General features: G+C 41.3%; 3 protein-coding genes across 4 annotated transcripts; 1 reads left to right on the top strand and 2 right to left on the bottom strand.

Moving 5' to 3' along the window:
- Positions 1-451: 451 nt before the first annotated feature.
- Positions 452-18,661, bottom strand: abcg4a (ATP binding cassette subfamily G member 4a). 2 transcript variants are annotated; one of them, XM_035912718.2, is made up of 16 exons: positions 18,013-18,661; positions 15,541-15,778; positions 10,506-10,553; positions 10,037-10,154; positions 9,795-9,927; positions 9,661-9,711; positions 8,320-8,465; positions 8,106-8,229; positions 7,772-7,886; positions 7,548-7,687; positions 6,189-6,287; positions 5,902-6,070; positions 5,717-5,817; positions 5,472-5,630; positions 1,117-1,235; positions 452-987 (listed from the first exon to the last, which is right to left on the bottom strand). In XM_035912718.2, exons 2-16 carry the CDS (start codon positions 15,767-15,769, stop codon positions 762-764), a joined length of 1,977 nt encoding a protein of 658 aa, XP_035768611.1. In that variant the 5' UTR covers positions 15,770-15,778; positions 18,013-18,661; the 3' UTR covers positions 452-761. The 2 variants fall into 2 exon arrangements, with proteins under 2 accessions (XP_035768611.1, XP_006802282.1); XM_006802219.2 differs by lacking the exon at positions 10,506-10,553.
- Positions 18,662-20,107: 1,446 nt separating this feature from the next.
- On the top strand, positions 20,108-21,320 carry LOC148100868 (cobalamin binding intrinsic factor-like). The gene is made up of 4 exons (XM_087846818.1): positions 20,108-20,239; positions 20,323-20,458; positions 20,604-20,737; positions 21,078-21,320. Exons 1-4 carry the CDS (start codon positions 20,158-20,160, stop codon positions 21,149-21,151), a joined length of 426 nt encoding a protein of 141 aa, XP_087702944.1. The 5' UTR covers positions 20,108-20,157; the 3' UTR covers positions 21,152-21,320.
- A 1,329-nt stretch (positions 21,321-22,649) lies between these two features.
- LOC118455039 (C4b-binding protein) lies at positions 22,650-23,660 on the bottom strand. Its single transcript, XM_087846817.1, has 4 exons — positions 23,555-23,660; positions 23,258-23,422; positions 22,990-23,157; positions 22,650-22,900 (listed from the first exon to the last, which is right to left on the bottom strand). Exons 1-4 carry the CDS (start codon positions 23,658-23,660, stop codon positions 22,650-22,652), a joined length of 690 nt encoding a protein of 229 aa, XP_087702943.1.
- Positions 23,661-23,676: the final 16 nt, after the last annotated feature.

The following is a 23,676-nucleotide window of genomic DNA, read 5'->3' as shown; positions in this document are numbered from 1 at the left end:
CCATCACTGTGAGCGCTGGGGCAGAAGGCCTGCGAAAAATGATCCTCGCTGGAGACAGACAGCGAGGAGAGTCATCCACTGGCAGTCGATTTCTGTTCCATAAAGACAAGTCGCCACGTCGTGCATTTTGGTAAGGATACCTGACAAGATTATCCTACAGGAGAGAGAGATGAGCCCCCAAAAAAGGCTTCCACTTTTCTGTTGGCTAGAACAGAGGATCTGACTTGAAATCACGTTTCAGGGTCATCTTGATGGCTGCTGTTCTTTGTGTCAATTAAGCAGATTCTGGTGTGGGCCTTGAAATACCTTTTAGGCACTGGATTAAGATGCTCCAAGTTACAAACACTTTCCTGGAGTCACCAAAAAAAGTACATTTTCAAAATTCTCAGTTTAATGAAACATGCGATCTGCTTTTTTTTTTTTTTTTTGGAGGGGGGGGGGGGGGGGGGGGTGTTCTGTCCACTCATGGTGCCACTGAACAATATTTTTATTGTATTTATGAAAGGTGGTGGTGACCATTACCTGGCATACAGTAACGGTGTGCAGGGAACAACAATTCACAGTTGAAACTTTTCATTTTCTTATCAGTAAACCTTTTCAATCTGTGCCATACTGTACAGTTTGAGTAATGGTGCAGCACATACTCGATTGATTTTGAAATGTTGAAACTGAAAAAGAGAGACGATAGGTTTTCTTACTATCTCACACTTCTGGGATATTCATGAGCATCCATATCCATCAGCACTGTGCCTCTGGACGTCTTAACGCTCTGACTTGACTTTGTAGCGCAGAACCAGGTAAGTGGCGAGTCTGAGGATCAGGAAGAAAACCCCCAGCACCATGAAGTCCACGTAAAGCTTTGCGTCCTCCACATCCAACAGCTGCAAGACCTCCTCTGGCTTTTGAAACTTACACACAGGGTCTGGACATTCAAGCTCAGACCGGTTCATCCCATAAATAGAGAGTATCACCCCCTCAAAGCCATACCTAAAAGTGGGTAATTAAAGAGAGTCAGTGTAGACAGTCAAACCACAGAAACCAATTACTAAAATGAGTTTAGAAAAAGCTTGAATTTTCTATTCAACAGCCTTAGAAATTCATTGGTAGCTGACATACCTGACATAGGAAACATAAGAGCTCCACTGTAGGTATTTGGGAATGGTGTCAAAATTGACAAAGAAGCCAGAGAAAAGGAGGACAGGTATGGCTGTGACTGGGCCCACAAATGTTGCCACCTGTGGAATAAATTAGCAGCAAAAATCATATGAAAAAGTTAATTTCTTACCTTGTAAGCAGACAAAAGAAAGTACTGTAGTATAGCATTTTACATTTAGGAAAATAAGATCAGAACTGCCTTTTTCACTCATTTATTAACAGAAAATGCTGTTTCAAAGACTTAGTTATAATAAAAAGGTTGCATCATCATTATCCGCTGTTTGCTCACACTGGTCACTTTTTCTATAAAATGCGCGCTTGGTGCATCCTTGATGATGCAGCTAAGGAACCTTGATTCAGTTCATCTGGAGACAGCATTTTTCAGTTAGAAGAACATTTATAACTCATCTAAGTGATTTCTTCCATCTCAGCTGACTGCACATTCTCCATATTAACAGTACAGCTGCACGACAATCAGAACCAGCACCATTGCCTAACACAAGATCAGCTTCATGATTGTTAATATGCAAATTATCATAACCCTTGCTCAGTGGCCATATGTGCTGTTTACAGAGACTTGGGGAACGGCTGGGAAGCCACATCAAAGGTGGGATGTTGCAGTTTAGTTATACCTACAGAGTAGGGGGCACTCTTTCAGTGATGAGGATGAGGATCAGCCTAGACATGGAGGAGAGCTGGTTTGAGCAAACGGCCATATGTATAAAAGGAGAGCAACCATGTCTAGATCAAGGAGGGTACCTAAGAGTATCTTCACATAGCTGGTTAACTGTCATTTTAATATGCATATTATCCATCCATGTTCTTTTTCCCTTTTTCTTGAGAAAAAGGGAGCGTCTGAAGCCAAGAGGTGGGCCACACCCTGAAGAAGCTACCAGTCTGTTGCAAGGCTGACACACAGATCATTCACACTCACATTTAAACCTAGTCAATTTAAAATTGCAAGTTAACCTAACCTCACCAACTACATGTCTTCGGACTGTGGGAGGAACCTGGAGTACCCGGAGAGAAGGCGTGTAGACTTGGGGAGAACATCCAAAGACCACACAGAAAGGAGATTCAAACCCAGGACCTTGTTGCTGCAAACCACCATGCCACAACGCTCTCTGAATGTAATGTGCATATTAATGACCACAAACTGAGCTCGTGGCTCATTGTCAGGCGATGCTGCTCGTTGTGATTGTTGTGCAGCTGCCTTGTTTATAAGGCTGGGAGATCTGCAATCAGCTGAGACTGAAGATAACACAACGTCTGGATGAACTGAATCAACTTTCTGCAATATAAAATTTGTTCTGTTACATTGTGGAACTGTCATTATAAATGTTGCTTTTTTCCCCATTGCATTGCATTACAGATTTTTGAGGACCTTATCATTCATTGTGGCAAACTACAAGTGGTAAGAAGACACTATGCCACTGCGAAGTCTGGGATACTTGTCAGCATCCATGTCAGTGCTGGATAACAAGTTATTTAAAATATATAATAACCAAGTAATTACATAACTTTAAAACATCAGCTAGACACCTTATCAAACTCTGTCAAGAAACCTTTATATAAAGACACACAGTAGCCACCATTCTGGGATGGCTGTAGGTCAGCAGGTAGAGCAGGTCATCTACTAATCGTAAGGCTGGTGGCCACTCCAGTATACATGCCAAATATCCTTCGGCAAGATACTAATCACAAGTTGCTCTCTGATGCATCCTGACTGTGAATGTTTGATAGAAAGCACTTATGTAGAAAAAGCATTTTAAAAAAGTGAATTAGGTGCTGAGTGTCTCAGGCAGAGTAGATAAGATCCGGTCCTTTTACCATTCTCTTTATTTACATGTTGCATACATATTATGTTTTTTTATTGAACAAATGCCAAAATAAAAACTGAAACACTGTGGTTTATTAACCAGCTATCTGCAGAAATGTATTAACAATGCATCCAGTGTAACTTTGCCTCACCAACAACAGAAGCCTTCACAGAAGGTCACAGTAACATCAAGCGTGCCTACAGAGCAACACCCCTCCCCCACCTAGGACAATCTGACCACCTCTATCTGCTCCTCATCCCTGCCTACATTCCCCTCAGGAAACAAACCCCTCGAAGCACCCATGTCATTAAAACATGGCCAGATGATGCTCTGTTTTGATCTGAAAGACTGGTCAATCTTTGAACAGAAGGACCTGGAAACCTCCACTCAGTCTGTCCTTTTCTACATTAAATGCTGTGTAGAGAATGTGACATCCAGGTTTGTCCTAACTGAAAACCTTAGGTAACGAGTGAAGTACAGGCTCTGTTCATGACTCATAACTCGGCCTTCAGGCCGAGGGACATTTCCCTGTTCTGCACTGCCAGCGCCAACCTGAGGAATGGCATTAAATGGGCCAAGGAGGCCTGCAGGAGGAGGATAGAGGGCTTCTTCACCACCACCAACACCCACCAGTTGTGGAGAGGTATTCAAACTTTCAGTAAGTACAAAGGACAGAGCCCCACAACCCCCTACAGCAGCCTCAAACTCACAGGGGAGCACAACACCTTCTTTGCTCAGCTTGAAACCACCCTTCCCCTGGGAAATTCTGAGGAAGAATAACCTGGACCAGAAGCTGCTGCTGGCTTTCTACCGCTCCTCAGTGGAGAGCGTGCTCTCCTAGTGCCTGGGTGTTTGGTCCTTAGGAGCCACAACTGAGAATAGAAAGGCTGTGCAGAGGGTAATTAACACTGCCCAAAAAATCATTGGCTGCACTTTGCCACCCCTGGAGACCATTGCCAGATCCTCCTGTCTCAGGAACCAGAGCCATCACAGGTGACCCCTTGCACCCCGCCCACCACCTGTTTGGTTGGCACCTCAGGTCACTTGGGTCCTACACCTCCAGACTCATTAACAGCTTCTTCCACTGGGCCATTCAGACTGTCAACAACCACTATCCCCCCAGCTCATCTCTGCCCACCTACCCACCAATCTGAGCAATGGTCTAAGTAACCTTCATCACTCAGGCCACTCACACAGGCCACTTGCCCTATTCAGAGCAAGTCTTTACTTTGCACTACCTCTGAGCACTTTGCAACTATTTTGTTCTCCATTGTGTGCCTTTGATCTTATCTTGTATATATCTATGTTGACTGTATATATTTCTCCTGTTTGCAGTTTATTCCTACTGTCTACTATTTAGTGAGTGGAGAGGAGCACCTACAATTTCATTGTACATGTACAATGACAATAAAGGGCTATTCTATTCTATTCTATTCTATTCTATTCTATTCTATTCTATTCTACCTCACACCTTCCACTTTTAAACAAAACTATCATTCCTAAATGCAGACTTGCCAGAATAAACAAAGCCAGTTTACAAAAAACACAGAAAGTTTTGTTAATAAAAATTTTGGATTGCACGGATACTTTTTTTTTTTTTAAATTTTGATAAAGGGTGACCACCTCCACCTGCGTTAAACAATAAATGATTACAACACCTCATCTGACACACACAATCTCTTGTGTGCTACATGTGAAAAATTTAATGCCAAGATGTTCGCAGCATTGTTCAGAGTAAATGTATGACTAAAACCACCCACTGTAGTAACAACTCTGCTGTGTGAGCCCATTCGATTGATTTCAAACAGTAGAGACAGTCCAGCAGCGAAAAAAGCAAAATCTGACACACAAACATCTTTTACTTTACTGAAAATCAGTCAATGTGCACTAAAGGTCCATTTTTACGTATTCAAGCATTTATAATATAGCCCATAACTAAGGGTGTAATTCCCCTGTAATTAAATGAAATTTCATTGTATTTTATTTGAAATTTCAATGTATTATATTTACCTACAAATACTTAGGCAGGGACACTAGAATAAGGAGGTAACAACTCAGGTTTTTACAGGAAACAAAGAAATAATTACATTTTAAGTAATTTTAAGTTATGTGTAAGTAATTTTAGATTGTGTATCAGTAGGTTTAAGTACTGCATAACTTCAGGTACCATACAGGAAAGAACAAATAATTACATTTTAAGTAATTTTAAGTTGTGCATAAGTTTGGGTTATTTTACAGAAAAGAAGACACAACTTACACTGTAAGCAACTTTAAATATTGTGTAATTTCTTGGTAATTTTGCAAAAAAAAAAAAGAAAGCAATATTTCCCCATCTTAAATAGTACATGTACTTATGTACTTTTGTTTATGTACTTTTTGGGGTGCACCAAGCTACTTATTATGAAGTAGCTTAACTTTGCCTCTATCATTATAAAACCACATGGGTGCATTTATTTTTTCTTGTACGTTGTTGGGAGAGAACACTCTATTACTCACCTGCAGAGATGTTGATGCAGCTCCTATAAGCAGACCCAGCGACTGCGCCACCAGCGCTGTGGATGTAGACAAGGCCATAAAGAGCAGGTAGCGACCCACCTCTGCAGGTTGTTCTGTCATCCAGTACACTATACTACAGTACATAATTGGACAAATCACCTGTGAAGCAGATTTTTAATGCAATTAGTTTAAACAGTACTCCACGCATGCACAAAATACGAAGTGTTCAAAAAGCAAAACACTACCTGGAACGGTATGTCAGCCATGGTTTTGGCCAAGTAATAAGCCTTCAGGCTGTACCAGTAGTTAAGATGTTCTCTCACAAACACAGACATCTCTAGAGGAACTGTGGAACAACAGCGGCATTTAAAGACTTTCCACTTGTAACAGACAAACAACTTCCACTCTCTGCATAGAAGACAAGTCTTACACGTTAGCACTGTGGGCATCAGGGCAGCAAACATGAGGAAAAGCATAGAGAAGAAGAGGAAGCCAGTGTTGTTGAAAACCTTGCTGGCATCATTTCCAATTTTGAGATAGAGCAGGCCAATGAGTACTCCAATGGACAGATGGGACATCACCCTAAGGTGGGTCAGCACCTTGAGAAAAAAAAGAAATAAAACTCAAAAGTCTGTAACTCATGACAAGAATAAAAACAAAGTTTAAGTAAATTTTAATTGATAAAATCGGAAGATATTTATAGAGTGAATACTATACCGTATCTCTGCATATTGTAATGAAGGTTCTTTTGAAGAGGATGCAAAACTGTGTGAATGTACTGGTGGCGAAGCTATGCTTCTCAAGCGTTCCTGTGTCCTGTGCAAAATTAGAAATAATAGAGTACTCATATGAGTTAAAATGATAACATGTAGCATTATTTCTTGGTGTATTTTAAACAAGAGTGTTTCTGTCTAGTGGCAGAGACACTTGCAGCTTACTTACTGTCTATAACTTGTTTTGTTTTACAAAAATGAAATTGAAAACTATGACGGTGAGGATATCTCTATTCAACTCCACAGGGAAACATGTTCTCTCTAATTATTATTACTAGGAGGAGCGGGATCAGGATGCAGCAGCACCCAGGGGCCAGCTCTTCATGTAAGCCGCTGCTTTGGTCAAGGGCACAGTGACAGCAGAATTAACCCAGTGTGTTTTCATGAAGAAACCAAAGTAAGCTCGAAGCGTGAGGAGTGGTCGCAAACTCCACACGGACCAGGTTCGAACTCAAAACTCCACTTCCTGTGCAGATCTAAGCTAAATCCACACTATAGCTGTAGTTTTATTTAAAGGACAGATACAAAAGCGGTGTTTGTCTTCTGGCTCAAGCAGAATCAGAAGGGTAATAAGTGCATAACCAAGAATAACAGAGAAAATCAATGACCTCACTGCGTTTAAAGGAAGCAGCAAGGCAAAACTGCAGTATGCATTAAACAGGAGTAACCGTAAAGCAGACAGCTGTGGGTGGTTTACAGTCACGGTTCTAGCATTTTTGCTGATGCTCTTATTAAGTTATTATATTATAAGGCTGAGAAAGACAAAGTGAGAAGAAAGCTTATAGAGAATAATGAGACGGATCAGTGGAGTAGGGATGAAAAATTTGTACCATTTAAAAGGTATTACTGTGAATAGGAAATAGGAAAGGTCTATTTTTTATTTTTTATTTTTTTGCCTCAATTTTTAGCTACTGATTATATTTTTTATTGGCTGTCATAGCAGCATTTTTAAGGTTCCCATTCAGCTGTGAGCAATTTGAGTATCTGGGGTAAAATACAACCCCAGTAAGCACAGCACTACTACTTTTTATAAAGATATCGTCTATCATTTCTATTATACGGTGGCTTTGTAGTTTAGAAATATGTTGCCTGCATCTATTTGTTAATAGAAGTAGACAACAATAACGAATAACGGTAAATTCCAGGAAAACCAGAGACAACAAAAAGCAAGATTTGATCAATTTTCCTAATAAATGAACAATTCTTTAAAATGAGTAAAGTCTGGTACTTTCAGGGGTTTAATAATGTTAAATACCAGACACACAGGGTGTGTGTGATGTGTTAAAGTGCTGATATCGCTTACACTGTGACACTGTGAGGGACAGGAGGAGTCAGTTTTGTCCCTTGAGTTCTTCTTGCCCTCCTCTGAGCACAGTCCGCCCTGGACTGCGTCAAACAGCACTGGGTTCAGGTCTCCGTACTCCCCCGATGCCACCTCAATGACTGGGAATAGAGAGGACAAGCTAATGAGAACGATGCATAACATATAAAAAGTTATGCATGGATATACACTAGTAATCAACTCACTGAAATCAGCTGGATTATGATATGTCGGGCAGTGGAGACCCAGGTTCTTCAGATAAGGGATGAGGTAAGGGACTGTGCCCTTGTATATGCACTGACCCTGACTGAGGATGTACAGCTGGTGAATAAGGAACACATGTACAGAGTAATCAACATAGTTTTGAACACAATGGCTCCGTGAATAATGCATCAACAACTGACAAAACAACAGGGCCGGGTATCGACTGCCGCACAGCTTCAGCTGCATGAAACAAACCCTGCAAGCATGTAGTGTCTGGGTCTGAGCTGCAGCTAATGGGTGGTGAGGCATGCCCGGGAGAAAGAGCACTCAAGTTACCTTATCAAACATCTCAAAGAGCTTGGCACTGGGCTGATGAATGGTACAGATGATTGTCCGTCCTCCCTGAGCCAAGGACTTCATGAGGGAAACGACCTGGAAGCAGGACGCGCTGTCCAGACCACTTGGATGGGACACGCAAAGAAAGATGCACTATTTAGACTGCATTTCAGCTGAAATCACACAGAGTTAATCCAGATGAGTGTTGTCCTACCTGGTGGGCTCATCAAAGAACATGACAGGTGGATTGTTAACCAGTTCCAGGGCAATGGCCAGTCTTTTACACTGGCCCCCAGAGAGAGAGATGGTACGTGTCTGAGCACACTCCTGAAGGCCCAGAGCGGTCAGGATCTCGTCCACCTTCAACCCAAACAAAGAGAAGTGTTGGAACGCCACGGCGTGCTTACTCAAAGCTAAAAATAGAGGTGTGCAATATGAAAGAGATTTAACTTCAAAGCCAAATATGGATGTATGCTGTGATGTGCAGCAGAAGGATTTCACTGCAGACAAGACAGTGGTCATCAAACGCAGCTGCACATCAGCGTACAGCGTTTTGCTGCCTTCAGTGTTGTTTGATGTGGATCAGACAAGTATTCTGGCTCCAATGTGATAATGTGGTTTGGGTTAGCTGTGATAATATGAGGCAGGGATGTCAAACCTATTTTGCATCACGGGCCACAGCCCACTTTAATGTTACTTTGGCCAGACCAAATAAACCCACCTTTCTGTCACTGTACAGAAGGTTAATCACATATTTAATCCCAGAGATATCTTAATATAAGAAAATGAAGTGCAATTACAGCAATATGTTGATAGAGAAATGCTGTTGTGGTAAATTAAAGAAATGTGTCAGCATGAGTCTTTGTCTTAAATTGTGAGTAATAAATTTGTAAAATTACAGAAATGTGTTGTTGGCCAGAGGGTCCTGTAGTTTTTACAAATGGAAAGCATAAAATTTATTTTTTTAAATATTTTACTGAAAATAAAAATTCTATAGTAGGTAATTGTTTATCTATTACTTAATTACTTAATTATTTGTAATATGAACAAGGATGGGAAGTCATTATTTGTAAGAAAAGCTGTCAAACTTATGAAATACAATTAAAAGTCCAAAATTTATGCCTTCCTTAACATTTTCCAAAGCAGTCCAGGGGATCGGACAGGAGTTTTTGTTTGGACGATTCTGGCACCTGGACCTTACCTTTGACACCCCTGCTATAGGTCACTGATTTCCATTATATCAGGCAACTATTAGGTTGACCTCCTCTGTCTTGTCTGTGCCCTGCTTCTCTAAATAGCACAATATAAATTCTTATTAGAGAACGGTTTCAGGTTAAAGTGGTGACTTAAAAGTCCCCCAAAATTAAAATGATCAAAAAGTAAGCCTCCTCATTTATTTTTTGCAGTTTTACCCCAAATTACCTCAGAAACATTTGTATTAATGGAAAGCAAAAATCTCTGCAGCTAGACACATTTCTATTCATTTCCACACCCCTAACATCAGCAACCGCTTCTGCACGTAATGCAGAAATACCATCAGTAAGTTCAGACTTACAAGCTCCTTTTTGACCTGCATGCTCTCATTCAGTTTCAGATTGGCAGAAACCTGAAAGACAGACAGAAATCAGCTCTCATTATTGATCTAGGATTCAATGAGAAGTTAAGATTTTACTTTTTTAATGACCTCACCATCATGGCCTCCCTCGCAGTGAGGTGTGGCAGCAGCATATCATCTTGCATGATGTAGCAGGACATTTTCCTGAAAGTCCTCAAATCCCTCGGTCGGCCGTTCACCAGGATTGTACCTTTCATGCCAGTCTCCCTGTTTTTAAACACAGTACCAGCTTCTGAGCATGAGAGAGACCTCTTCATGTGCATATCATTCAATCTTCCATTTCCACATCTGCAATAACTCCAAGTGCAGGGCTCACCTGTACCCCGCCAAAATATTCATCAGTGTGGACTTTCCGGCTCCAGAAGGCCCCATGATACCAATCAGCTCTCTGCTGTTAAATCTTCCTGACAGACACTTCAGGAGGGCTTTATAACCTGACAACAAAAAAAGCTGAGTTATTTATAATCGTGTGATTTCACCAGTTATTCTTATAAGCATGACTTCAAAGTTAACACTCATGGTTTTAGGCCAAATGTTATAAGGTCTAATGTGAGCGTTTCTTCCTTTGGATTCAAATTGAACTCTTTCACTTATGCATTTAATCTTTTATTTGTTCATTTTTTTTAATGTGGCCCTGAAATGACACGGAAAGACGATGAGAACGAGAAGTACAAGAACTGTGTGGGAAAAAAAAAAAGTAACGATGGAAAAACAAAACTGAATGCTCCTGATCTGATAAACAGCTCGTTCAAAGTGTTTAGAGCAGGAGTACTGCACTTTATTACCTTTGCCAACGAGGTTGTGTTTTTCACAGCGTTCACGTGTCAGTTTGTCTGTAAACAAAGTTTTGATTAAATTCTGATAAAACTTTGTAGGAGTGCAGAGTAGGGTGATGTTGACAGCCAATTAAAAACTGGCTTACATCCACCAAGTCTTCAAGGTCAACTTAAAGATTTATTGGGCAAAAAAAACCTTTTAAAAGTATTAAATATGTCACATTTGACCTCTGACCTCAATAGATTGATCTGAAGGTCAAAGTGATAATAAAGCTATATAATTATATATAGCTTCATATGTTTCTTCCTGACATTATTTGTACTGACAACATATAGGCATATAAGGAATAACACATTGGGATTCTAGCTATCATGTTACTTTCGACCTCTGACCTCTTCAAAGTCAAATAAGGTCAAACTTTCATAAAATGTCTTCATCTTTAAAACTACGCTTACATTTCTGCCGCCTTTATTTGTATTGGCAATATTTAGGAAATGACACTGATATACGGGAATTTTAAATATCGCATTATAGTTTGCATCCAAATATCATGTCACATTTGACCTCTGACCTCACGATTACGTGTCACATCTGCCTTTCTTTCAAACTGACCCCAAACACATTATATCTTTAAAGAAAGTGTTAAGAGACAGAGGATGAGCTGCTTAGTTCATTAGAAATACACTGCGATGTAAAATATAATCAGCTCAAGTTATTCATGTCCAGTTATTGACAAATAACTTACTTTATTTAGTAGTAATTCACTTGGAATGCATGTTCACATTTACTGTATCCACAAAAATAAAAATAACTATGTCAAGTAGTTTCAACAGGACACTTTCCATTTAGTTTAATGCACTACACAAAACAAAAAGAATATTTATTAAATATAAAAATGTAACATTGTTCCCCTATAGCTGGCTTTGTGGAGGTCTGCGCTCCTCTTGTTGAATGTATGTGTTACCACCCTCAGGCTTTACAAGAGACAAAAGCATGAAATGAACTCTTATATCCTGTGCTGGAATGTAAAGTGCTACGACCCATCCGCTTGATCATTTTTAAACTACTTGTTAAAAAAAAACCTTTTCAGCCTTCCGACAGTGTAACAGTGAAACAGGCAGTTTTGTGTCTCCAGTTGGAACGGACTAAGCTCACTGATTTTAGAAGAGCTTCAACAGGCGGTTATGCAGGTAGCAAGCCTATTTTCACTCCCCCACTTAAAGTCCCAGACGATAAATACCACCTTTAAGCAGAACTAAGAGTCCTGTCAGTCACAGCGCAGAGGTATTTGGCCATGGCATCCCTACCACCCAGCAAAGGGAGTCTTATTGTAAATTAGAGATGCACTTGCTGTCAGAAGCGACTTCTTAAGTGAAGTTGGCATACAGAATGAAGCTTGAACTGCAGTTAGAGGGGGCTAGGGTTCAGGTACAAGACAAAGGAAGCCAAGTTTATTTGTTTAGCACAAAGACAGTTTCAACTGCTCTGTGTAATGCGTTAAAATGCTTAAAAGAAAGATGAACAATAAAAGGCTAATTCAAGAAAAGAAAGCCTTTAAATGCAAAAGATGTGAAAACAAAATGTTCCAAAAGATTAAGCACAAAATTGAAAAATACAGAAAAGTGAAAACTCATAAATATTACTTATAAGCGGGAAAGAAAAAGAAATTTAGCTTAGTTTTAAAAAAACACTATAGTTCAGACATATCCAAGCTCTCAGAGTCTCTGAGACCTGCAGGGGGTTTGGAGTGTGCATATTAAAGCAGTAATCTAAGATGATGATGCCCTCACTAGCACCAACAGATGACAGTCATTACTCCCATGCAGCGGTTTTAACAAACGGTTGCTTTGGTGTGACTTGCAAATGAAGATGACTCCGGTTTTAATGATGAACTTCTCTAACCTTTGCAGTTCTCCAGGCACAATGGGAACAGCAAAAACAACCAGCTTAAGAGCTGACAGAAAACCTGAAATCTTTTTGAAATCGAATGTCAAAAGGAGCTTTAAGTACCCTGGCTTTTGACGCATGTCTCCCTCGCCTTACCCATTTCTCCAGTGTCCGCACGGACACATTTTCCTGTCTTGAGCTGTGTAATTAGGGTCTCAGCAGCACAGCTGCCAGCCTTCTGAGTTAAATAGCCTAAAAGTAGTGCCCCCTCCTCCTTTCAGTGCTATAACATCAGACAGCCTCCACTCAGACAGCAGAGCTGCTTGCTGCCAGAGAAGCAGTGATGCCATGGCATGTGGTGCATACTGATGATCTAACCTGATGCTACAAGCCGTGGACGATAATGGCCTTATCTGTGTGGGTCTGCAGGGACATAACCCAGTGCCATGAGAGCCATAGATTATGTGGCTCACCTCACTGTTCACTGCTATATTCAGTGAGTGACTAAAGCCTGATCTCATAGACAAAGTCAAAGAAGGGGAATAGCATCAGGTGTGGTCATCACATGTCTAAAGTGAAAGAAAATTATTAGATCTTTCCCAACAAACCTTCTTTTTTCCCCTCACACTTGGAGTTTACTGTTTGTTCACTGGTATCTATTTTATCTAATTTCATTCTATCTTTAAAGGAAGTGTCTGCTAAAATACTACCTGGTTGGGGGGGAAAAAACACAATCCATCACAACCGACTGAAAAAAGAAAGAATACTTCACCGCTTTGCACGTCTACAACATTTTTATACATTTGATGCACAAAAATGATTTCTTTAAAAAAGCAGCAAAACCAGAGACACAACCCTTTTTTTGCATGCATTCTCCTTCTCTGTCAAAACCTGATGTCTAGGCTGTCCACCACACAGCTGACACTTCAGTCAGAGACGTGGGTGTGCTATAGGCTACTGGTGAGAGCCAATGCATCATGGAGCCACGGGCCTCAATAAGAGATGAAGAGCGAGTGATAGAAGTGTAAGTTCTTTCTCACTTCACAGCCTCATTTTCAGCCTGGCTGTTTAACGGAAGAAGCAGCTCTGTTAAACTGAAGGGATCAGAATATTTAATAGATAATAGCCAGCCTTTGTACGGCAAACAAACAGAGTGGCTCCCAGTTTACCTTCATTTGATCATGCAGACGTCATATAGAGATTTCATTTTCATATTTGGTCAACACTAATGAAAAATATCCATAATCTTTCTGCAAGACAATGTCAGCGATGAAGCAGGATGCATGATTTCCATCACAGAGTCTCAGAACTGAGCATCTGTGCTCCATTTTGAGCATGAACCGCTCCTTTTACAGATTTGAGATTAGCCCTAAAATGATAATGGTACGGGAAGTGCAGCATTCAATGAATAAGCTGCAAATATAACAAAAAAATAAATAAAAGCAACCCTCCTTTGTCTACTAACCAGATGATCAGTGCAGGTGCAATGAGCAACTCACAGTAAATCGCCTGGGGGCATGTAAACATTTCCCACTCTCCCTTCCTCCCTCCCTCCCCTTTTAAGTATGAGCTAGTGTTTCACCAGTTATCTCCCTCGGGAGGAAAATATCCTCAACATGAAAGCGGGTCACAGTAGCTTCATCCTAGCAGCGATAAATAACTGGCCTCACGACAAAAGGGCCCACAATAACAATAACACAGACAGAGGACGGCTCATGCATTACCTTCCTCCACTGACTTACAGTAAACAGAAACTACGTTCACTGCATTACAAGTTCTTCTGCTTCCTGCTCATCACAGAGATTTTCAGAGGTGACTCACAAGCAGTGTGTCACTAACCAAAAGACTTAAACACATTAAATACAAATGACGTCACTTGCTCACGGCTCGTCCTCTTTGCTGTCTTACAATGTGTAATTCAGTGGGAATGATATAAAAACGTGTGTTTTTCACTTGATATAAATGCACACAGCAGATCAGCAGTTCTAAGCTCTGTGCTGTTACACTGTCTTTGCAGCTTTGATCAGAGAGGAGCAGCTCTGAGCTTAGCTGGGTAAGTGAGGCACAAACACAGACAAGCCCCTCAGAATAAACTCCAGCACAGGTGAAATATTAAAAGATTAGAAAGTTAGGTGTGGCTTGCTGGTTAAAACAAATGGGCAGGATGGGCCCAGTATGAGGCGTGATCGGAGGTTCAGCGAGTTTGGACAGAGGGTAAGATGACAAGGAGAACCTCTTTATGAATGGAGCCAATTAATTTGCAAAAGCTGATGGAGAGACACTTTCTGTTCACACATCATCAGGCTGATGAGCTGAGGCAGGCACCCCGATGAGAAAACAGAAGCAAACCAGGGGCTGATTTTAATAAGACTAGCCTCCAAAAAACATGGGCTTCAATGGACAAAGCAATGCTGGATTATTGATCCAAGCTAGAGGTACCCTCGCTGTTCCTCTTCGCTCCTTGTTGATACTCTCCACGAATTCAGGTTTCACAATACTCCTCTGCCAGGCTTTCATAATGCGCATCAATATTACACAAGACTGAAAATAGCACAACCTGCAATGCATCATGTAGAGGCTTTCCTAGGGTAACATGTGCCTAATGTAAATAAAGGATTCCTCTGAAGCACCCTTTATCCTCACATTCCCCCATCCTTTTGAGCATATAGAGCATTAAAAAAAAAGCAGCTAAACCGAACAGTTTGCGGAGGGTGGTTTATTTGACGAGTCGACTGAAGGCCGGAGGCTCATCAGCAACCAGGGCGTTGAGTTTAAGCGCTGTTTGTATTTCACAAGCTCAAGCTCAACAGCTCAATCATGGGCTTGTCTCGCCATTGCCACAAAAGAGACGCAAGCAGCGTGCCAACCTGCAAGTGTAAATTATTTACTGTGTCTAAACTGTGCTGAGCGCAGCAAAGCTTGCAGGCACACTGGCTGCTGTAACATGGTGGAGGTCTGGGAGTGTGTGTGTGCAGTGGGCAGGGATACATGTGGCAGAATAATGGAGAAGGGTAACAGAAAATAACAACAACAAGAAAAAATTGTTTTTCTTAAATGTCACAAAGGCTTTTAAAGGCCTCCTCGTATTGATCGCCATTGGTGATGTTTGCTTGCTCATCCATCATGGTTACTGTGTGAATTAAGCATTGGCCGTACCTCTCCTCCTCCACCACGGACCCTCCCGGATGGTGTACGAAAGCTCATTGAACTCCAGGTCCACAGCGGAGCGGCGTGGGAGGTGGGAGAAGCGCTGGGCCTCAGTGATGTGGTTCTCGACTTTCTTCAGGTGGGTGAGCAGCGGCGCCTCCTGAGGCGCTCCGCCATGAAGTTTGGTCTCCTCCATGGGGATGCTGACCGAGCCCTGCTCGATCGTCTTCTCAGCCATGCTGAAAGGCTGCAGGGGACGGAGAGAGGGAGACGTGTCAGTCTCTGCTTCAAAACAATGGCGTCTCGTATCTCTGGTTTTACACAGGTTATGAAGCGTAGCTCCCCTGATAAATGAACCAAAGCAAGGTTCGTTAATCACAAAGTATAGCTGACAGAGATAGTTTTTGTGTCACGTGCTAGATGTAGTTACAAATAAAAGACACCATAATAAACCAGATTAATTCAAACTTTAGCCGGTAAACGGCACTATCCACGCAGCAGCTCTAATTCATTTGAAGTATTTTCTACATAGTGAACAAACTGATAGACTTTTGTAGCCTCAGCAGAGGTGAGTGCATAAGGGTGTGTTCCAGGAATGGTTTTAGTTTAACTGGAGACATTATCCTAAAACTAGGTGCCGGACATGATCTGATTACAGTTTATGCTATGGACTGGCTGTTTTAAGGGAATGAGATTCAGAGCGTGAGGAGCTGGGATCTGGTTTCAGTCCTGCAGCACACTTCTGCTGATTCACACAAATTCACCCTGAGTCAAAGCAGCCTGTTGGAAGTGTAAACAAAATTATAACACAGTTATTTCATTAATCATTAATGAAAGTCAATAGGTTTTGATACACATAAATTACTATTAGAACTAAGTTTAATTAACTCGGGGGATAACGGGCCTAATTCAGACAGCTTAAGGAATTAATTGAGTGGCCTGGTTTTGACCAGTACGAGTTTTTGTTATTAAGAACCTTTAAATGAACTACGTGGATGTTACACATCAACATAAACATATTAAAGTACTATTGTGTGAGTGAATGATGTATGCCCAAAGTCCTGACTCTAAGTAACTTGATTACATGTAATGTTATTGCATAAGTACAAAAACTTAAATTGCAATCTGGGCAAATGAAATTTACTTGATTCATTTTACACCAAACATATTGGTGCATTGTTGAAAAAATGGTATAGATGCATTTGATCAATAATGTCTGTGTTTATGTGTTTAAGCAGCAGGCTTATATCAAATTTTGTGTGATAATGTCCAAAATTGTGGAACTTGCTTACTGGCATGTCCTCCATAGTAATGTGGAGACTACTATCTGTATGTTCACAGATTGCTCCGACTTAGTGGGTCGGTATGTATATTTAACAAGCTCATACTATTTACATACTATTTATAATCATCTTTCTTTATAATATAAAAGTCTTGTATGTGTCTAAGTTTAAGAGAACAGAACTAATGCATAAAATTACAAAATTACATCCAAATAATTTTGAAAAAGAAAAACCTAGTTATGCAAGTCTGAAATGGCCATAATAATAATATAATAACAATAAAAATAATATGATTATGTCTTTAGGACAGTTTTAGCCATTGTGGACAGATACAAATAAACAGGATATTGCAATGCATGCAATATACACATACACAAACCACGCCAGATCCTCCACTTAGCCATGTCCAAGTGTGATCATTGCAGGTACCACTGACGATTATTACAAGACGCCAATCAGATCACATATACTACTGAAATTTGGGATGGATGTAAAAGTATATCAGAAAACATTTGTGGGATGCGTATTTGAATAACTACCCAAATCCAAAAGGTTTAAGCAATTACTGTAAAAGCTACAAACGTCTGCTGCTGTCATGCGAGCCTTGCAGTGCTCGCAGTAGTACTCTGAGTCAGTGTCTGCCACTGATGACCTACTGTATGTGTAATAAAATATCCTCAGATAAAGGAGGGCCAGTGATGAAGATTGACCAAGGCTTCTATTGATCATCCTCCCATTAGTGACTTTCCATTACAAGCCTGCATATAAGCGTTGTAAAACCCTGACAGACTTTAATGGCCTCTCAGTCAGAGGAAGGCCTCAGTGTTTCACCATGTGCGGCCCTAAAGACAGGACACATGAGCTCAGACAGCCATAGAAGAAGTCTCCTATACAGGGGGATGAAATATGGTTATCACTATAATGTATAGCAGTGCAATATGCACTGATTCTGCACCCTGCAGAGACTTGCCATTGGTGGTGAGGGATGCTCACATCTCTCCAAAAAGCACCTGTTAACAGTAAAAGGGTGAAAGCCAGATACAGGATTTAGCAGAAGTGACTTTTTTAAGTAGATGAGTCATACATTAGTTTGATCTGAGGACATCCTTGCAGTAAAAGTGGCTTCACCGGTCATTTCTAAATATGCAGTGTGTTTCATTGCACATGCACGCGCATACACGCAAAACATTTCACATACTTGTGTTGAAATGACCAGGTGAGCAGCTCAGCCCTGGTTTCCCTCCGGGTGAGAGCAACAGTGCTCAGTTGATCCCTTCAGGCAAAACAGCCCAGTCCTTCCACATCAGAAGGTCTCCCAAATAGTCCCAGCCCAGCAAAAAAATTCAAAAAAATTCAAAAAAATAATAATAAAAATAAATAGATGAAGATGATCACCACGAGCCACAGTCAAGCAAAAATCAGCGGGGCAGTGAAGGACCGAGCTGTGTTCCCCTTATCAATATCACTCGGGGTGCGGCGCACATCATCCCGCATCAACTACAGCAACCCCTGAGATTAAGATCATGTCCGGCCTCAGACTATGACTGCATCCCGGAGAATCGTCAGGGGAGCGGGAAGACTGTCATGTTTTCCCTCGCTGAGATTGTTCCTTTCATGAAATCCGTCCGTCCCGAACTCGCATCCAAACGGCCTGTACTCACACACATCCCCCGCAGCGGTGTGGACGCCAATTCTCAGTCGGTGACATCTGGAATCACACACACAGACACACACACACTAAACCGAGCAAACAGCGCTGCAGATGCTTCAGCAGCATCAGCTGCAGCCCGACAGAGCAGCCGCCGTTATCCTCTCGCCGGTTAGTGCGTCTGTGTGGTGCGCACGCCGGTCTGGGATGCAGGGCGTTGCTGGCAAGATGCTAGTGGAGGAAATAGTGTTTTGTTTTTTTTGACAGATCAAATCGTCATCCCGACCTGGTGTTTTTTAATGAATTGGAAATAAAACCTGTGAACAATAATCGACAGCAGGGCTGATCGATAATAAGCACATTTCCGAAACATTTTAAGAATACTGGGGGGATTTAAAGCTGGGACACTGAACTTAAACTGGGAACTCATAAACAGTTAATTGAATATATTCATATCGCTGTGACTGCTAGAGCCTTCTTAATTAAATAGTGACCGCAATTTAAACATGTTTTTGTGCTGATTTTTGTTCTGTGGTTATTTTAGGCTGTCTCTTGCTGGGGTAACGTACAATATACAGCCTGTATATGCATAGATGTGCTAAGTGTATACATCCAATGCTGATACATATGATAAAGTCTGGCTCCATCGCTGTACACTTGGAGTAAACATGAGGCCCCTCTGTCTCTTTAAAGGCCGCACCTGCGCAGCTGCCTGGTGCTGATGCTGCAGTGCCCGGGTTATTTTCGGTAAAACAGACGGGGTTACTCGCGTTCAAGCGGGCCCTACATGCCTTACATCACCCCTGAGAGGAAATCAAAACCATTTTTAGCCAATCGCACCTGCCTCTTAATCAGACTAACTTAAAACGAGCTCTCACTCTCTGGTGGCCACACGAGCAATTTCAGCAAACCAGCCCATTTATTTCTTTCTCAGCCAGACTCATTTTGCTAAGAGAAGGGACCATAAAAAAATTTTCAGACGGTAAGGTTGGCCAGACGAGCAATTTCAGCAAACCAGCCCATTTATTTCTTTCTCAGCCAGACTCATTTTGCTAAGAGGAGGGACCATATTTTTTTTTTCAGACGGTAAGGTTTAGACCTAAATCAGCAGGTTTAAACTTTGGTTCCTTTAATTGAATTCTCTGTAGATCATCCTTGGTGTGATGGGGGATAAGTCAGTTCACAAAATAAAGGTGAACCTGCCGTTTTTAGTTCTATATTGATGTTTTGTGTCCCCATAACCAGGTTCGTCTGATAACACTTGGGTCACATTTAGTTCACCTACATTTATTATTCTACTGTCAAGATTAAAAAAAGAAAAAGAAAAAAGAAAGAAAAATTTGTTTGCGTAACATAATATTTGTCTTTAGGGAAAGAGATATTCTCCCACCCATCTGAAAGAAAAAGCCACAGCCACAGGACAGATCATGAATCATCTAGTGTAACCTCCGAGATAACAGTGTTTCTGTATTTATAAAGCACACATTAACCATCATTGATTGTCACATAAAAGCACTTCTGTGTTAGTTTTAAGTTTCAGGATGTGAATGTGAATGTTTAACCTCAACAAAGGTATGTGAGAGTGCCTCGTGACTTTCTGGGACTGGAGTTTGCTTACAAATGTGGGTTAGGCATGCTATAAGTAGTGAGGTGATGTGGCGTTAGACACACATCTGAGATAGAAGATCGCTCGACATGGCACTAGGGACATCAGCTCTGCTCTCTGTGGGCTTTTTCCTCCTGCTGACACGTGGCGCTCTTACAGACACAGATGAAGGTAAATTTTACAGAAGCTTTGATCTTTTGTAGAAGTGCATCATAAATTGTATCACATGTGAATTGCTTTGCGTGCACGATCAGGATCCCTCTCTATCAAACTGTCTGTGGAGAACGAGCAGTCTAACGAGCCTCTCAAGTCCTACTCCAGCAGTGTAGTAAAGGGAGGTGTACTGCTGGGAGCTCTGAGGAGACTGCACGATGCACAGCATGACTTTAAGTAAGTCCACCCATGACATCCCCTTTAATATAACTGTCTATCGTGCTTTATTGCTAAAAAAAGGAGCCCCGGCTGATTCTCTTACATATTTAAGCTGAGGGTGACCCATTTCTGCTCTTAAAGCCCTGACTGTTTGTGTTGCCAGGTTCACAGTGAAGGAGGACCCAAACTTTGGCCTGTTCTTGGAGAGTGTGAATGGAGTGGCTGGAAATAAGGATGAGAAGACATACTGGGAGATCCTGTCTGAAAGCTCTGGAGAATTCAACAGACTGGATGTGGGTGAGTGTCATCCCCAGAGCTTCACTTCAACATATCTGAGGACGACTTAATGAGCCATAATGAGACAGGAGATTGGGTTGTCTTTTTCAATTACTGCCTCCTACAGCTATTGTAAAATTATCTGCTCTGACAACATTTGTGCGTGTTTATCTTTTATAGAAGGAGAAGGCAGTGGTACTACACATTAATAGTGATTTATCTATTAAAGCATGTTTTTTTCTCTTTTAGAGAAAGGATGCTACGCCCCATTGTTATTTCTATTAGCTGCTGTTTCTGTTATAATGCTCTGTCAGGCTGTATGTGTGTAAATAGCAGTGTTTGTCATCTAAACGTCGTACAGGGATCGGCTGCTACACGCCCAAAGCGGATGAGCACATCGTCTTGAGGTACACCACCTGGAGTCCTCAACAGTGATGCATGCTGAGCAGTAACTCCTCAAGATCACATGTGGAAGGGAATCAGTCCTAAATCTCACACTTGTGATGCACTTTGTGACAAAACAGCGACATCTAGTGGTTTAACCTGTAATGTCGTTTATTAAAGGCAGTGAAAGGGGAACAAAACACATTTTGAGTCTGTTTTTCGGTTTCAAAATGAAATCCGTTTTAGTTGAGGGAAGAAAAAAAAGACAGAGGAAAAAAATTCTGAAGTCTTTTAATGTGATTTTAAAATATATAAAACATATAAGCCATTAAATGGGAGCAGAGGTCAAAACTTATTAAATATTTTGTCATATATCTTTTGAAAATCTTTGATTAGTGACTTGCTTTCTCCACACTACTTTTACCATTTTTAAATTTGGAACTATATCAAGTGTCACAGGCCTGCCTGGAAGCCTAATGCTCAGTAGTTGTTTTGTGAGGAGCGATGGGATGATGGACACGGGGGATGACTGATAATATAATCCAATCAGAATATTATTAGTGCCGTCTGTAAAGCTCTGCTTCAGGTCTGCATGGCTCAGAAATGATCGCTTTAAATGTTAAAACTTTGATTTCAAAGACATGAGTAGTTTTTAATTCATTTCACATTCATACAATTTGGCTTGTGATATACATTTCTCAATAAATAACTTGAAAATAAAAGTACACACAGCATGACACCTAAAGTATAAATGCTGTTAACAAATAAGTTCTACACCACTCTCTCTGTTAACTCTGACCCCTGAACAAACATCTTATAACAAGATTAAGGTCTCAGCTCCTTCCACGACAGATGGGCTGAGAGGAGATGCAAGATGCCAATCTCTTTGGCTTCACTTCCCTCTTTCCTTGTTTCTCTGATTCCCATCCTTATCAGAGGAAAGTAAACATGCGCACGTGTTTGCAGACATCCAAGCTAAATATAGTATGTGATATATATAGATATATCTGGACAGGAAATGATGTTGAAAAGCCCAAAAATGGGGTTTAAAATCAGCCAAAGTCGCTTTCTATTTCAAATAATTGCTGAACTTGAATCTAATCTAAACCTCTCAGGCGCCTTTCACTAAATTTGTCCTCCCTTTTGTTTTCTGACCCTCTCTCCGCTTTGCATCCTAAAGAGTGACTTAACACTGGCGTGCCAAAAGGATTTGTTCTTGCCATGTAATCCTTTACATACAGAAAGCAGGCAGGCAGGCTTGGAGTGTGTGCCGGAGAGATTAAATTATTGTCCTTAAACACCCAGATTTGTTCTTAAAATTGGATGAAGCAGCAGAAATGCAGCGTGACTCTTTGGTCTACAGCCGGTTTGTGTCTCCTCTTTGTCTGCAGCCTTGTTGCACTGTAAGCATCTCTGTGTTTTAGCCTGCAGACACTTGAAAAAACAAAACAAAAAAACAAAGCAGATATCATTTCTGTAAGAAGGATGGCAAATTCACGTGTAGAGCAATATTCAAATGTATTTGTACACAGACAGCACCGCAGCATGCTCATTCTGCTTTGCATTTGTCCTGACAATGTGGAGGTGGAAGCAACTCACCACACGAGAAAGCGCAGTCACAAATGCAAGGGACACATTGTGCAAAGAACCGTTTCCAGCCGGTCTCCTTCTTCCTGCAGTTGTCTATCTGAGTGCAGCCTCGTTTGGGTGGGCCGAAGTAGCTCTTACCCACGCAGGTGGAGTTGCATGTCCCACTCAGTTCACTCTCGCGGATTTCAATCTGCCCCTGCTTACACATTCCTAAAAGGCAGGTCAAAAAGCGTAAATGTTGATACTGGGTCAGAAAACCTATTGTTGTTGTTGTTTTGTTGCGGTTTGTGTGGACTCACGTAGGCAGATAGGCTTTGGAGTCCAGAGGCCATTAGGCTGACATGATCTGGTAGAGTTTCCAATAAGCCTGAATCCTGAGCGGCAGGTGTACCTCACCACAGATCCCACCCACCAGTCATTACCATACACTACTCCATTGTAGTCCACATCTGGCCTTCCACAGTTCACTGACACACAGAGAAAAGGAAATGCAGGAAATACAAAGCACAAGACGAAGGTATTTTTACAAGTGACCTTTTGTTTCTTCGCTCTGATTCTGAGTCTTACCTCTGCACAAGGATTTGTAGCCGAGCCAGCAGCAGCTAGAGTCTCCACAGTGATCTCTCCTCAGCTCCCGGTGCCGCGCTTTACAACCTCCTAAACAAAGCGGGGCTGACCCAGACCAGTATGTGTCATCTATGAAATTTGGCTGGGAAATCGATTCTATCTCACCTGAAGAATAAAAATACTAAATCATTGGCTTCTTAATACGCAAGGATTGGACAAACATTCATGTATGCCATGACTTAGGAACCAGAAAGTTAGTGAAGAATAGCATTACAGTGTCAGAAAAGGAGATCTTACCACTACCTTCCAGCTCTCCATTCCACTCAGGAACCTGAGATATCCCTCTGTGGATGGACCCAAACAACAACAGGAGCAGCAGTATGCAAAATCTCACAGTTCCCATCCCCTGATGAAGTAGT

Source organism: Neolamprologus brichardi, chromosome 10 (genome assembly GCF_056152115.1).
Source record: "Neolamprologus brichardi isolate AB-2024 chromosome 10, ASM5615211v1, whole genome shotgun sequence".
Classification (NCBI taxonomy): Eukaryota; Metazoa; Chordata; class Actinopteri; order Cichliformes; family Cichlidae; genus Neolamprologus; species Neolamprologus brichardi.
This window is presented reverse-complemented; position numbering and strand designations above follow the sequence as displayed.

What these genes read in the sequence shown, in the direction of transcription:
- LOC118455039 (XM_087846817.1), bottom strand. Translation starts at nt 23,660, where the DNA reads ATGGGAACTGTGAGATTTTGCATACTGCTGCTCCTGTTGTTGTTTGGG. An exon ending in TGGAGAGCTGGAAGGTAGTG is followed by an intron (nt 23,423 to 23,554) that starts GTAAGATCTCCT and finishes TTTATTCTTCAG; the next exon opens with GTGAGATAGAATCGATTTCC. An exon ending in TCCAAAGCCTATCTGCCTAC is followed by an intron (nt 22,901 to 22,989) that starts GTGAGTCCACAC and finishes CCTGCCTTTTAG; the next exon opens with GAATGTGTAAGCAGGGGCAG.
- abcg4a (XM_035912718.2), bottom strand. Translation starts at nt 15,769, where the DNA reads ATGGCTGAGAAGACGATCGAGCAGGGCTCGGTCAGCATCCCCATGGAG. An exon ending in TTACAATATGCAGAGATACG is followed by an intron (nt 6,071 to 6,188) that starts GTATAGTATTCA and finishes TTTTTTCTCAAG; the next exon opens with GTGCTGACCCACCTTAGGGT. An exon ending in CTGCATCAACATCTCTGCAG is followed by an intron (nt 1,236 to 5,471) that starts GTGAGTAATAGA and finishes TTTATTCCACAG; the next exon opens with GTGGCAACATTTGTGGGCCC.
- LOC148100868 (XM_087846818.1), top strand. Translation starts at nt 20,158, where the DNA reads ATGGCACTAGGGACATCAGCTCTGCTCTCTGTGGGCTTTTTCCTCCTG. An exon ending in GATGCACAGCATGACTTTAA is followed by an intron (nt 20,459 to 20,603) that starts GTAAGTCCACCC and finishes TTGTGTTGCCAG; the next exon opens with GTTCACAGTGAAGGAGGACC. An exon ending in ATTCAACAGACTGGATGTGG is followed by an intron (nt 20,738 to 21,077) that starts GTGAGTGTCATC and finishes AACGTCGTACAG; the next exon opens with GGATCGGCTGCTACACGCCC.